This window comes from Acyrthosiphon pisum, chromosome A1 (genome assembly GCF_005508785.2).
Source record: "Acyrthosiphon pisum isolate AL4f chromosome A1, pea_aphid_22Mar2018_4r6ur, whole genome shotgun sequence".
Taxonomy (NCBI): Eukaryota; Metazoa; Arthropoda; class Insecta; order Hemiptera; family Aphididae; genus Acyrthosiphon; species Acyrthosiphon pisum.
This window is the reverse complement of record NC_042494.1, coordinates 37,647,352-37,663,708: the sequence shown is the minus strand read 5'-3', so window position 1 is coordinate 37,663,708 and position 16,357 is coordinate 37,647,352. Positions and strand designations below refer to the sequence as shown.

The window sequence follows — 16,357 nt, the reverse complement described above, 5'->3', positions numbered from 1 at the left end:
GAAGTTGAAATTTGACAAAATTTATCAAATTAAAATTGCATAATTATTTGTAGTTAAAAAATTTATAAAATGTTCAAACTTTATATCTAAGGGATTGAAAATTTAAAACAAGATTCCATGTAAAATATTTAATTCTGTTACCAAAAGATCTAAGAAATACATAAGCACAGTTTATTTTTTATAGTCATTTTAAGTTCAAATTTGGACGAAATTTACATATATTAAAAAACCTGGAATAAATATTTTATTTATTTTGTTGTGATTGTAATGACTGTATAATATTATTTATGGGGACTTGAAACTTCTAAAGTATACTATTATATATCTATGATAGTACCACGGTTTGTTGTTTATGTATAACGCGTTACCTGATGGATATTGTGATATGATTAATTTGGAATTTATTATTAATACCTATTATAGGTCAAGTTTTTTTTAATACTATAGATAAGTATACCTACCTATAATAGGTATGTCTAATACATAGTCTGACAAACCGTCTCCGCTCAGAATCGTATTTCGTATACAGTGATATTATATCATTGAATTCAAATTTAATACTATCCATTATACAGTGACCCACTTGTAACGTACTGTACAGCAGAGCTACATCTACTTACCCACCTTTTTTTTTGTTGTGGTAATATTCCATCTTATTAATTTAGTTATTATTATTATTAGTACCTATCTATTTACATTTTTAGTACTTAATTATTATTTGTTTACACTTTAATTATAGATGTAATAACAAAATCGATAAAATAAACTATCACCGTTAGAAAAATTTAATAGAGTGAAGTGTGAAAGAATATTGTCACCAAATAAATAATACAAAAAGAAGAAATAAATACAACTTACATTCCTCTTGGTTTTTGGAATATAATAAAAACATCGGTCTGAGCGAATATTGGTTTACTCCATTAAGTGTTTACAAAGAAACAAAATCTATATAGATGTTTTTATCTTTTTTTTCAGAAATGGCGAAAAACGTTTAAGGGTTTATCGTTTTTTTATGCCCGTAAAGTATACTTTTATTGAGCGTCACTCAGGCAATATTTCAATCTAAATATTTTATTCCTCGAACATAAACGGCTTTTATCTTTTCAAAATGATTTATATAGTTTAGTACTTTAATTTAATTTATTCATAATAATGCATGATAATAATATTTCTATTCTTTATTTATCTATTTACTATATTGTTATCTTCAAAATGAGCATTTGAACATTTCCGTCCACTTTTGTTTTCGACTGACTTCTTATAGCTCTTTAATGCTTGTATAAAGTTGTATTTACTTAAATTGTTATTAATTAATAAAAATAATATTATATAAGTGTATTTCACTATAAATTTAATATTATTAAAATTAAAATGTTCGTTATTAATAATTTACCTGAATAATTTAAGAAATTCAAAACTTGTGTTTTTTAAAAAAAAAAAAATCGAACAATATAAATGCATGTTCAACACAAAAATACTGATTGCTTAATCATACTTGAATTATTATTTATCTGCTTGAATATATATATATATTAATAACCATTTATGGTAAAAATAAAATTTAATTTTCTATATTCTACATTTCAGAATTTCAGAATTTCAGAAACATGCTGTTAACAAATAATAAGTTGATAATAAATGAGTATAATAATATAGTACATCGAGTATAAATTGAAATGTCAACTATTAAATACAATAATTTTGCCAAATTCATATTTAAATTAAATTTTTTAATACAATTTAGTACATTCTATCAATGTATGTACGGTTCTACTTAAGTGGCTCGTGGTCGGGGTTATTATTACCAACATAAAAACTAGGGCTGGATAATGACTTTTCTACCGTTCAGCCGCCAGCATTTTGTGGTTTAAATGTTTTTCGAGTTGTGTTTGCCAAATGATATTAGTCATCTCGTTCTGAAGCGCCGGCAGCGTGGAAAAGTGAGGCGTATGATGCGACGGAATTCCTTTATTCTTGCCGGAAACTTTTCGTTTTTCTACTTCATTCGACGTTATTTCCCCCCACCCTCTCTTTTTTTCATATGATTTATTTTTTGTAACGCTTAACCTTCTTTTCGTCAAACATAACATGAAATAAATGTATAACCATTTACCGATATCTTACCGAACTTACTGTTTCAATGTAGTTCATCCCATCTTCAAGTTGGCCGAGTTTCCCACATTTTTAAAGACATTATTTCCGCATACAATCTCAAAAATAAATTACGCTATATTTATTTAATATTTATTATATTATAGGGTGTATTACTTGTTTTCTGTAACAATATTATATTTAAATATTTTTAACTGTTATATACTATGTATTCATTAAATTTATAAAAATATATAATAGGTTATCCAAACGTTTATACTTGGAGACCATTTTATTAAATGTAATACTCTATGTGGGCTAAAAGTATTTATATATTAGTATATATTATATTATAACATATTATTTTTACTTATATAAAATTACAACAAATACAAGAATTAAAAAATGTATTTTTGATAGTTAATTTTATTTAGTTTGGAACTTCTAATGTAGGTATCTATTTAATAATAATAAGTATTAAATAATTTATTATAACTTGATTAATTCATGTAGATGTTATTTATTTATATTTGGAAAGTTCATACTTTATGCTTATATTACAAATATTTATAAATTGATAATTTTAATAAAAAGTATAAAATTGATGTATTGCTAATATTTTATCGATTTCTGATTTTATGTTACTGGTTCCAATTCTCAACACTGATTCTAAACGTTTGTCCGCCATGAATGACCTATATTTTTAATTAACGTACTTAATAAAATAAATTATTTGGTTTCATTATGTCATTTAATATTTTTTTATTAAGTACGAATAGGGTATACATTGTTTTAAAACTAAACACAAAATTGTGTTACACACATTTTTGCGCTCAAATATCCAATAACCACTTTTCGTAAAAATCTCGAGATTCTAAATCAGATTTTCTATTCGGTTAATTTCCTGACATATCAAACAACTAACAAGTAAATTTTAATTTGAAAATTTAAAAACAATTACTCTAGTAAGCTTACTATTAATGTATGTAGGTATATATGCACGTTTTGAATTGATAGTAAATTAACGGACAATCATCGCATTGTAAATGCACGTGTTCACTATGTACATTGTATACTTACGTGACACGTGCTATAAGTATGCGCAATAACGACTTGGGATATTACACATATTTTTAGATTATTAATCTTCATTTGTGGGACCACTTAAAACTTGTATGAGGGCCAGATACAGCCGCAAGCCGATGGTCTATAGTTTGATGACTCCCATATATTACATCAATAGTTTTTTACGTACCTTGGTTTTAAAGTTAAACGATGTTAATAAGTTTAACTTATCCTTAGAAAATCAAACCTTGAGAATCTTTAACATTAGCTCAGGCCAATGATGATTAATTTATATATGAACGATTATAGACTAAATAAATTATGGTGCAAATAATGGTTAAGAATGTAAGCAAAATATAATATAATTGAGGCTCATAATAATTAATAAGGACAAATAATTTTTATTTTTGTTTATTTTAGTACCTACCTACTAATATAAATAAGTGTATCCTGCGCGACGAGTTTTTATTTTTCTTTTCGTTTTTTGAACGATAACAAGTTTTTCTTGCCCTTGTCAAAAAGTATCAATAAATTTTAAATTTGTACAAAATTTGTTTGAGTCATAAAAACATGTAAATTATATTCTGTTAAATATTTATGAATTTTTTAGTTTAAAAATATAGAGCTTGTAAATAACAAAACATTCCCAGTAATTTTTACTGTACTGGAAAGAAAAAATAAATAATTTAGCAAAATAACACATAGAATTTTTTGAACACTGATTTATGTTCAAATATAGATGACATTGAATATTCTAAAATATACTAACGATTTTAATTTATTCTTTCAATTTAGTTTTAGAAATTTCTTAAACTTACCGTATTACGTCTAATAGAAAAATAAATTACTCATAGCGGTATCCATAAGACAATATCCTTATAAACATAGCTCAGTTCAAAATTGTTTTTCATCATACAAAATGATTTATCATTGAATTCATATTTAACATAATATTATATATTAAATTACTTATTCAACGACGAAGTAGATTCAACTCTTAATACACATCGGAGTGACTTCCCTGGATTGTTTAATGGCTAATTATTAACGATATCCGTCGAGTTGCCTTTTATATATTATCAGTATGGCAGGATAAAAATAAATGTACAGCAGACGCGACAGAGGTGAAGGGGGTACGATAAAATCTATATCATTGGGATAAAACTACCCTTGTAAAAATCAACTCGATCGGCGTTGACTATTATTTAGCTCAACAATTGGCGAACAACTTCCACATGCAAAGGCTATCGGGAAGATGGAGTACGTGGTTCAGGTACGATAACGATATGCTCCACCGAATGAAATGCGCGAGTACCTACGTACCAATATTATAGAGTCCCAGCCAAAGTCATCGATGCTAATAAATCATGAAGTATATACATATATGTATGCATAAAAAATTTGTGTCGGATAAAATGTCCACGGTAGATGATTAATTCTAGCAATGGCGGGCGTACGAGGGTGTGCTACACAAATGTTATTCTGGTAACGATGACGAGGCGTGGATTTATTGGTTTTGGATGAAAAAAAAACCGTACACACATTACATTGAATTGAGGCCGCCGTATCGTTGTTACTTGATATATTATGATTATTATATAATATATTATATATTGGGTTGATTGTTTTATCGAGAAACGATAATATTAATAAGAAGGCTCGTTTGGTTTGGAAAACAGTCATCACGACAACGGATATTGTTCCAATCGAGTGTGGCAAGAATTTGGTTCGCGGAAAGTAGGAACCGTCATGACATAAAAACAATGCCTATAGTGAAATCGACCGAACGGTACTCACTAATTTTTTTTATGTGTGTGTGTGTGTGTGTGTGTGTGTGTGTGTGTGTGTGAATTAGATCTTAAATGCATCTATTATAATTATTAAAATCATTGAAAATTATATAAATACTTGAACATGTAAAATCATATTTCTAAATACTTAGATTTTTATACCAGTAATTATTGAGATGATACGAGATTGTTTTTTTCAAATTATAACCCCTTTATTTATTGTCAATCTTAAGCATTTTTTTTTTTTTTTTGTTAAATTTTATTGTGTTTAAATTCTATAATTGTAAATTGCAATTTAAATGAGTTGTTTTTTACCTATTAAAATTTATGAACCTATGAAGAATAATCATAGACATTAGTATAATAATTGTTCTACATAATATAAAATATATGAGTAAATATGTGAAATAATATATATATATATATATATATATAATATAAAAATATCATGCGATATTTATTTACGTCTCCTCGATTATTGCATCTGTTTTTGGACAATAGGTGTTTGACGACTAGAAATCTATAATATATTTTTCACATGTAATTTATATATTTTAATCAACATATATTTAATTTTAATAACTACTTACTAGGTATATTGCAACAAATAGCAATGTTCATTATTTATGGTAGCGTTATGAATACCATACAAAAGCAAAGCTGTTTGATTAATCTGTTGAGAAATCATTTAATTTTATAGTTATGTATATTATATCATATCTGTGATAATTTTCATTCACGAAAATGTTATTAAGAAAATAAGAACTAATCAAAAATATTTAAATCAGTTATTAATTTATACCAATAATAATTGGTATCGAAATTATAATTACATTAGTGGCTTGGTATACAAGTTAGGTATTATCAATTTAAATTTTATTTTGATAATCGATACATAATAATTTATAAAATCTGCGTCCAGCTATCTTACCAGCAAACTTTAATACGAAAAAAACTTTTTTATCAGTAGGTATATAGATGTAAATACGTATATTATAACTTATAACAAATGATAATTTTATACGTTTATAGCTTTAATTTTTCCATAAGAATATCACTCAGAAAATCGTTCAAAATCTAAATAGCTTTTAATTTGTATTTGGTTTTCCATAAAAAATTAAAATTTTTAAACAAAATAATATTACATTATATTAACATATCTTCATTGAATATTTATTATTTTATAATAACTTATGTTATAGTCAGAAATTCCTACCCGTTGAATGTTAAAACCCTATATAATACTATGCCACAGACAGTCGTTTTTTCCATTATAAGGTAACTTAAATACCATGGTAGGCACATTACCTTAATAATTTGCAGGCCTTTTTTTTATTTCTATTGAAAATAAAATTAAGTAAACGTGATCAAGTTAAAATAAAAAATATTTACATTAAAAGACAGATAGATCATTGATAAATAGATAGATTAATGTTTTATATCGATCTTTTATAAAATATGGATCAAGGAATCCCTTTCATACACTTATTTCTCATAAATATAGGAAAAAAAATAATGAATTTTTAAAATCAACACCAGAGATATTTTAAGAATATTTAATGATGTAAGACATTGCAATATAGTTTTTCAGTTGCTTTGCTCACATCCCCTTTTTAGCATTACAAAATAATTTTACTATAAAAGGTCTTCAAGAATTAAATGTGTATAAAATATACAATAAATCTAACTTTAAAATTTCAATTATGTATACTGAAACAAAAAAACAATAATTACGATACATTTTAATTTTCTCGGACTTTGGGGATCTTGGGCATTTCACAAAACATTATCTGGTTGGTCAGCATAGGTTCTATACCTAACCTAACAAGTAACAACTACCCATGAAAATAAAATAAAATAATGTTTGATAATTTTATCAAATATTATAACACAAACCTAAATTCTACAAAATAATTTCCTTTATTTCAATAAATAGCATTAAATAAATGTATAATATTCATTATGACAAATCTTCTATATACAAATTTTACATATTTTTTTAATTTTAATACAACCCTTTATTTGTTTAAGTTATCGGTTACTATGTGTAGATATTTGAGTATACAATTTGCCATTTTTCTGATAAATAAATAACTTTTTATTTAAATATCCATTCAACATTGTAATGATAAAATAAAATTAATGAAAAGAGTTATTGATTTGATAGAATGATGCAGATATGTTTTAAATTTCAAGAAGTATCATCGCAACAATAAAACTGAGTAAAAGATATTGGTATTTTTGTTTTAAATAAAAAAATGATCATACAGAATGTAATTCATACATTTAAATATATTTTTGAGAAAATATCTAGTTATTGCATAATATTATATTTTTTCATTCAATTAAAAGATAAAGCGAATATATTGTGTACACATAAAAAACATACATCATTATTATTTCAGTTTCTATTTTGTTTTTGTATTTTAAATACTTCCATATACATAGTGAGTGCCTCCATCATCATTTATATTTAAGGTACTATATCATTCCAGTCACACTATAACCATTGTTTCTTATAATTACTATTCACTCTTATCATGATAATATCATCTCTTCGACGTTTTTTGTCATTCATTGCAATTTTGTTCAGTCGTCCATCAGCTATTGACCATTCAGTCAAACTCATGAGAGTTATACAATAATGTAACCATATATTTTAATCATATATTATTATATGTAGGTACTATATATAATAAAATCTACAACTGACTACAACAAGCATACTTACATTTAAAAATTTATAACAAACATCTTATTTATTAGTTTGAAATTTAGATGTCTAAGACTTTGAAATATCAAAGTCATTTTATTTTTATACGCAACTATTAAGATAATGTTCTCCTGAAAACATTTATTTAATTTAGTATAAGAAATAAATATAAATTAAAATTGAAGTCTATTTACCTATTTATTTTTAAAATATTTACTACCATTAAAATATTATGTTATGCATTATTACAAAAGAATTTCAATTCAAATGAAAACAACACATAATTTATATTAATTATTGTATGAAATAATATTATATTAAAAAAGTAACACGGCGCGTTGAATAGGCAATATAGGTACTTAAGAGTATACTGTTGTCTACCTACGTAGTATTATAATAATAATATTTTTGTTATAACTTTTATTATAAATATATCTATTTATTAATTGCTTGAAATTTTTAAAAACTTCACTAGAAATAAATATGCAATGATTAAACAGTGACCAAAAAGATTTTTGGTATTGAGAGTGGGAATAAAAAAATATATGAGGAAAGAGTATCTTTTTTAGATTTATACAGTATAATATCTACATTTATTTACAGTATTAAAATTTTATGAAGGGTTATAAAAAAACTACAAAGATTCGTCCATAATTAATTAAACCATGTTTTAAATGTATTTTACATACTGATGCATACCGAATTTACTGGTAATAATTTTCGGTAAACATACTGGTAAAATGTACCTAAAATAAATATATACCGATAAATTTACAAGTTGTATAAGTGTAATTTTTATTTTTCAAATTTTTAATTGAAATGATTAATTTTATACCTATTTCATACTTTTACAGTACACAGTATAGTACACTAATTTCTAAATACAAGTTTTTGCGTTACTAGAAACATTTAAAATGATAGGTCATTTGATATTAAGAACAGTAAGATAAAATATACCAAGTGTAAACATCAGTAAAATGTATCAAAATCGCATATAATAAAATATATATTGTTCACAACATTAAATCAATAATTTTATATTTTTTTTTTCTTATTTAACTACTCATATTTCGGTTTTATCAATAAAATTACACACTAATGTAGAAATAACAGGGATCGAGACCCGTTTCAAATTTTAACGATTTCAGTTTCGGGTTTTTTAATGTTCTGGTTTCGGTTTGGGTTTTAAGATTGGGTAAGGAATGTTTCGGTTTCGAGAAATATTTTTAAAATATTTTGATATCACTAAATGTTTTTTGATTGATTAGTTCCGGTTTATTAAATATTTTATAATACCATCTTAGTACCGAATTTAAGATTATCTTTGCATGAAAATACTTACGTTAACTTGATTTATAAATATTATAAGTAATTAATAATATTTTAAGAAACCTGTATTGGTCTTAATCGGTTTTTTGGACGACTTTTTAACCTGGGTTTTAATGCTTTTGTGTTGGTTACGATTATATTGTGGGAAAATTATAAAACTGAGGTTTTAACTGGTTTTAAAACTCGTTTTGATCCCCTTGTAATATTATTGAAGTAATAACTTATCTAAATCAGACTATTTTATTAGCAACTTACGTAACATAAATGTAGATTAGGAGCTATTTAAATAATAATAGGGCCCTGGTGTGGCTCGGTGTTCGGTCGCAGTCACTAACGTGTTCTGAGGTCCAGCATCAGTCGGTGTCACTAGTTCCCACATGAATAACCACCCGGGATTTTTAGCCTCGCCCCAAATACACTTGTTTCTCAACCAACCGTAACCCACTACAAAATGATAATGGCCTTATAGTTTCCAATGCTTAATATTAATAAAAAAAAAAATAATTATTATAGACTTTTATATTGAGAAATATACATTTGTAGATACATGCCATTTTAAAATAAATATACAAGTTAAAGAATTATTATTTTTATTTTTACATTCCATATACACAAATCCCTCAAGCCACGAATTATTAAATAACGAAATTCCTGGAAAGTCTTCAAAACTCCATAACAGAAAATAACGGAGCAGAGTTCTTCTAAACAATTGACTAAATAAGTTTTATAAAAATAAATAAATAGGTTGGTGTTATAACTAGGTAGCTTTTCTAGCATCTAATTTTTTTCACTGTCTTATAAGTTATAACCAATTAACAAATATTTTTATTATACCCCAGGGTGAAGATTGTACATATTTAAAATAATTATATATATATATATACTATTTACGAGTGTTACTTGCGAGTAATCACCAACTAGAACCAATTCATACTATAAATCACTCCCAAAATTGAAAATGTAAGAACTTTTGCTGCCATAAAATGTGATAAAATACAGGATACAAATTTAAAACATAATATAGGTATTAATGTAAAATCAATATATTAATTGATCTGTTCAAAAGCTAAAAATCATAAACTGATTTAACAGAATTAACATAGGAATGCTTACCACTTTCTAAAAATGTATAATTAATTTTCCCACTAGTATCATCAATAAGACATAAATGCATAGACAATAGAAGAGTTAATAGGCTATGCAACTTTATCACACAGGAATTGATTGAAAAACTATTTTAGGCTACATTGGGTAATATATAGATAAGAATTTAATGTATTTAATGATAGTGTGATGAGTATGACGTATAAAAATCATTATCAAATGAATATTATCAATATTTTAATTTATTTTATTTTAACATAACATAACAAACGAGTAATGACCCTTTGCGGGAGTGAGAGACCTTTTTTTGTTCCTCATTAAAGACCACGATTCACTGCGTTATATACATTAACATGATCTATACTTTCTTCTATTATTATAGCTATGGATAAAGGTATTATGATAATTATTAAATTGTTATATCCTTTTCTATATTACGGTGGATATAAATAATACAGGATGTCCTGCGATGATTTACCCATTACGATATCTTCTGAGATAATAAAATATATAACATAAATCTGAAAAAAAAGTTAATTAGACTCATAGCGACAAGGACTACATACATTTTATTTTTTAATTGAATTAAATTTTTTCGTGAATAGGTTAAAATTTATTTTTTTATTTTTTAAACTTTTATTTTTAAAACAATTGAAGATTAAACATTTTAACGAGATTATTTTTCTGAAAATGTTGATCTTTCAACATTTTATTTTCATTAATCCTGTGATTTTTAATATTTTTTTTAGTTTGTAGGTAAAACAGCAAAACACGTTTAGGCCGTTGGAGAGTATGTTATCAAAAAATAGGTGGCCTCTAGCAGTAGCTGCGCTTGAATTACCTATTTATTACTTAGTTTAAATGGATTATGCTAGACGTACGTATAGGTAGGTACTTAAATTTGCTATGTTATGTATTTCATGTTTTTAAGGTGGTGACTACAAATACAGTATATAATAACTGTTATTATAGTATACTGTATAGGTATAGATGTTAAGTACTTTTTTGACATTAAATAGATCTCTAATTTTCTTTCTTCTGAGAAATGTACCTATTTGAGACACATAGATAGATAGGTACCATATCTACGTAATATCATTTGTATTTATAGTAGGTAGGTATTTAATATTTATGCTGACATGTTGTAAGAGACAATAGTTCTTAATATATGTTGACGTAAGTATTGTACCTATCTAAAATAAACATTTTAGGTAAGTAATGTACTTAAATGTATGTTATTTTCACATAATAAAACATTTTTTAGTTTGTACAGAAGTACTTTGTTTTATAATCTAATTTTTCGTTTATAATAATACTCCCCTGCCCTCGCTTCTTAGTCCTTAATCTATCATCCCTAAGCTTAATATTGTGAAAATGTTATTACCTAAATACAACAATTATACACATTAGTTCCAATAGGCAGTCATAGTTAGGTAGGTTAAGGCGTTTCCCTGTTAGGTAGGTTTAACAATGGTCATTCGTTCATATAGGGTTCGATACCGTTAACGGACTGATTATTTTTGCACTTTTTTCTTGTTTAACTACAATCAATCTCGTATTAATAACATCTATGTAACATCGGCTAAATATAAAATAGATATTTCTAGACCGTTTTATTTATAACATCTCAGGGATGATGATACGATGTTACAAAATATGTAATTTAAACGTCAATACAACTCGTATGAAACGTCATCAAATTTGGACAACGGCAGTTACCACAACATCGGCGCAACGTAAAAGTAACAATAAACGCAATGTTACAAGTTGATTTGAAACGTCTCTGAAATGTTTATGTGACCGAATATTGCACAGTGGGACCGTGTTTTGTTCGAGCGGCGAATATGGCTAATTACGGGACATCCTGTATTGTGTATATTATGTATATTAATTGTCCATATTTGATAACAACTTCGATTCGGCAAGTAAAATAAGAAAATACATGGACGAAAGAGATCTAAAAATGTTAACTTTTTAATATTTTATTAGTACAAATATAATACTATTTATTCTAATATAGATGATTATACTGAAACAGAATAAATATAATAAACTATTTAGAAATGTGATGGTTTATCATTAAAAAAAAAAATGAAACAAAGACAATAATACATTTACTGCAAAATACATTTAGAACTTAAATAGAAATAACAGTATTGTTTAAATTCGGATGAACTAAATAAATATACATTTATAATACATAATATATTTTTAACGTGTATACCAATTTTATATTAAGTTTTTTTTAATGCTTACTGTATTGAGTAATAAATAAAAATAATGTAGTATATAATGACTTTTCTTTGCTTACGCCATCAGTATAAATCGTTTTCTGTTTATGTTTTATATTTGTTTCGGTACAATTCACATTATTCTAGAACATCGAATTGGTTAGGTCAAATGTTACGAAATTACATTATTTCTAATATCAAAGAAATTGTTTAGTTTTCTTTTGAATGTACGGGCATAGAAGTTTTTGGTACGTAAAATTACTATACTCGGGCCACCGAGAGAGCGCTTACTCGTTGGCGCATACAAATGACGGGGATCCACGGTCTCGTACCCAAGTTTCTCCCACTCTACCACCAAGTCGGTGGTCACCGACGGTGGCGACGGTTATGTGGCGGTGGTGGCCAGCGTACGGGCAAATTTAGTGTAGGAATGCGCGAGATCGGACGAGTTTTGGCCGCCGCCCAGTAGCGGTCTCTCGGTGGCCCGAGTATATATAGTATCTTAATCTTTTATTTTAAAACTTAATTAACCCAAATATATGATTTCTTTGTTAATTTATTCAGATGTTAAATTATTAATAATATGTTTTATTGTATAATATAAAACACATTATAAATGGTTCAACGAGTTTTCTTTGTTGAATTGTATACAACGATTTTAAACTCGTCAACTCATAATAATATGATATACATAATATGATCCAAATTTGAAGAGTTTTTCAAATAAAATTGTGTTTCATTATTAATGTATATCTTCTAGGTCTAAATGATATTTGGCATACTTATGCATGGATTTAGAGTGCTCTACAGATTCTGTCCTTGACTAATAAACTAAATTAAATTACTGTACATCTAGTTTCAGTTGTAAAAAAAAATAATACATTTGTAATTGTTTTATACTTTATACTCTAGGGCCCGGGTACGTAAATAAGAATATATATTTATTTTTACATATCAATAATGTAATTGATAATAATACTCACTAAATAAGTTAAACATTTTAAAATTGTTAACTATCTTAACGTAAGAAAAATCCCTGTATAATTACTCTTAATTATATTCAGTAAAAATGTTAAGCATAACAAGTTTAAATTTAAATATACATTATGTATTTTTTATAAGTAAATTTAAAGGGTGCTGGTAGAATATGCGTGACTACATGAGACTTGTAACCATGACAAGACAAATACTTACGACGACAGTGTGTCATTGAGTTGTTTTTCTTTACATGTTGTACGTACATTTTACTATACTCGATGGTTTATATCTAACTGTCAACATGATGTCATTGATAGTGCGTAGTTGTATAACAGAAAAAAACTCAATGCTGAACATTTTGACATGGAAGTTTATACGTGTTTAAAGGAACATCACTTTTTCTAGTGAATTAAATTTATAATGGTTTACATTTATTTTTGATATTTTTCTTTATTATTCTTTATTTGGAAGTATATTTTTAATCTATACTTTATACTTATAATTGCAAAATAGGTAAATTGGACAAATAATGAACAGAAACAAATATATACATGAAGAAATAAATTAGGGGGAAACTCATTAGTAGCACCTATACATTTTTGGATATTAATCATAAAATGTGTTAACAGCAAAGCATTCATAAAAAAAAATAATAAACATTAAGTTTCTGACTGACTAATGTTGATCTTAAATTAATCTTAATTAAACATGTTTATCAAAGTCAACCCTCATTATGTATTCCTTTAGTTTGCGTATCAAAATCTGTTTTGACAAAATATCTTATTTGACCAATTCAGGTGGCTTAAGTGACTGAGTTGTAGTGATTTTTTGCAATATTAAAAAAATACCCAACATAATATTTAATTTCTTAGACGTTACATTAAATCAAAAAAGTCGTTTTGCTATATCGGGACCGTAATAAACATATATTTATAATGCCTATTTCTAACATTATTTTCTTTACTAACTACTATTTATTTTTTTTTTGGAAATCTACTAACGTGATTATATCTTTTAGGTTGGGCCATCGTGTTTTCGAGGTGTGAATATATTATGGTGCCGATGTGACTGCAATGATGGCAATGCGGCGATGACGGCAGCCAGCAGCGTCACCTGAGTGGCCGGCCGGTTATGCTCGGGTCGGCGTACCCGGATGTCGTTTAAATGGACGGCGTCAACGTCACGGCCGCAGTGTACGAGCACAACGAGACAGTGGTGTCGTGGCCGAGGAACGCGACGACCGCCGCCGTACCGTCATCAACGTACACGGCGCTGGAAGCGTTCACCATCGGCTCCGTGTTGTTCCTGGTCATCGTGGTGACGATCGTCGGCAACGTGCTCGTCTGCATCGCCGTGTGTCTGGTCCGCAAGCTCCGGCGCCCGTGTAACTATCTGCTCGTGTCGCTGGCCGTTTCCGACCTGTGCGTGGCCCTGCTCGTCATGCCCATGGCCCTGCTCTACCTGGTCCTTGGAAAATGGCCGTTTGGCACGTTCATGTGCGACCTCTGGGTACGTGTGTTGTAAATAATAGTATTTTCATCATACATCGTGTATACCTGTATGCGTGTATGTTGGACAGCCGCCATCACTAAATGGAGTCGTCAGATTTTCGCATTTTTAAAAAAATCATACATTTCTTTGTACATTTTTAGTTTTTTTTTAAAATTATTTTTGAGGATTTATATGGATAATAATGGAATATGCTAAACCAGTAACCAATATCATAGTTATAAGCATTTAAATGTGGTGTACCCAGATAATATTTTGTCACTTATGAATAGAGCACTGATTCTTGATGAAATCAGTTTATTACCCAGTAATAATTTAAATGTCTTATACATTGTTAAATGTTTTTTTTTCACAGATCTTTAAAGTCGACCTTTGATTAATAAAAAATAACAAACTATAAAAATAATTTACCGGAAATAAGGCCAATATATGTAGTATATACTAAGGATAAACTGGTTGAAAATTATGTGGGCAGTAGCTACTTATAAAATAGTACTTACACAATGGTTATATTATAATATACCTACTTAATCACTGTGATGTTATTTTACTTTGGAATATAACAGTATTAAAATAAATATTTTGTAATTTTAATAGTATATTATTTACGTTTAATATTTATGTATTCTTAACAGTTTCAATATATACAGTAAACACAGTTTTATTAGATACAGTTCCAATACTCATTTCAATAAGTCACTCGTTTATTAATTCATATTATTATGCACACAGTTTAACGATACACACATTGCTACTAATAATAATAATAATAGCTAGGCAGTTGGCACATAATGGACAAAGAAAATTAGTCTGACATTTTAAATTCTGAGCGGAACGATGAATGTATTGATTTTACAATGATGTGTCTTTTTTATTTTGATTATTAATTTTTTTAGGTTTTGTGTCTGTGTACACGATAAGTAGTCGGAATAAAGGTTGGATTTTAACTTCAGTATCTTTTTTGATAGGAAAGTGAATCTAGCTGGTGCAATCGGGAGGTAAAAGTTCCCAATAATTTTCAAAAGCAACATAAAATTATGGGAAACCTGGAATTTTTACACAAAATCAGCTTTCGACAAAATATTCGATTTTGGTTTTTGGTGTAACTCTAAAACAAATTACCATAGATACTTGAAATCTTCACTGATTGTTTATATTTTCATTTTATATTTACAATACAATTTTGATAATAATTTGACTATTTTCGAGCTGTTTGTTAGTTTTAGATTCTGAGTGGAACGATGAATGTATTTTTTTTTTTTTTTGTGCCTGACATCACCTTTTAGGACAATAAAAGTGCTTCAATTTTCTTCAACAGTACCTTTTCTAATAGGAAAGTGAATCTAGTTGGTGCTTTGGGGGATCAAAAGTAAAAAATTTCCCAGTAGTTTTCAAAAGCGCCGTGAAAAACAAAAGAAAAATTAAGGAAAAATGGGAATTTTTACGTAAAATCTGTTTTCGAGAAAATCGATTTTGGTTTTTGGTACAACTCTAAAACAAATGACCGTAGGCACATAAAATTTTGACTGAATGTTTATATTAGCATT

General features: G+C 27.2%; 1 protein-coding gene across 4 annotated transcripts in view; it reads left to right on the top strand.

Annotated features, from left to right (window-relative positions):
- Nucleotides 1–16,357, top strand: part of LOC100575587 (5-hydroxytryptamine receptor 1) — a 251,248-nt gene that overhangs the window by 145,034 nt on the left and 89,857 nt on the right. For all 4 annotated transcript variants that reach the window (XM_029487000.1, XM_029486998.1, XM_029486999.1 and 1 more), the window contains one exon: nt 14,320–14,810. In XM_029487000.1, coding sequence (XP_029342860.1) covers nt 14,466–14,810 — 345 coding nt within the window. In that variant the 5' untranslated portion in view covers nt 14,320–14,465. The remainder of the gene's footprint in view (nt 1–14,319; nt 14,811–16,357) is intronic.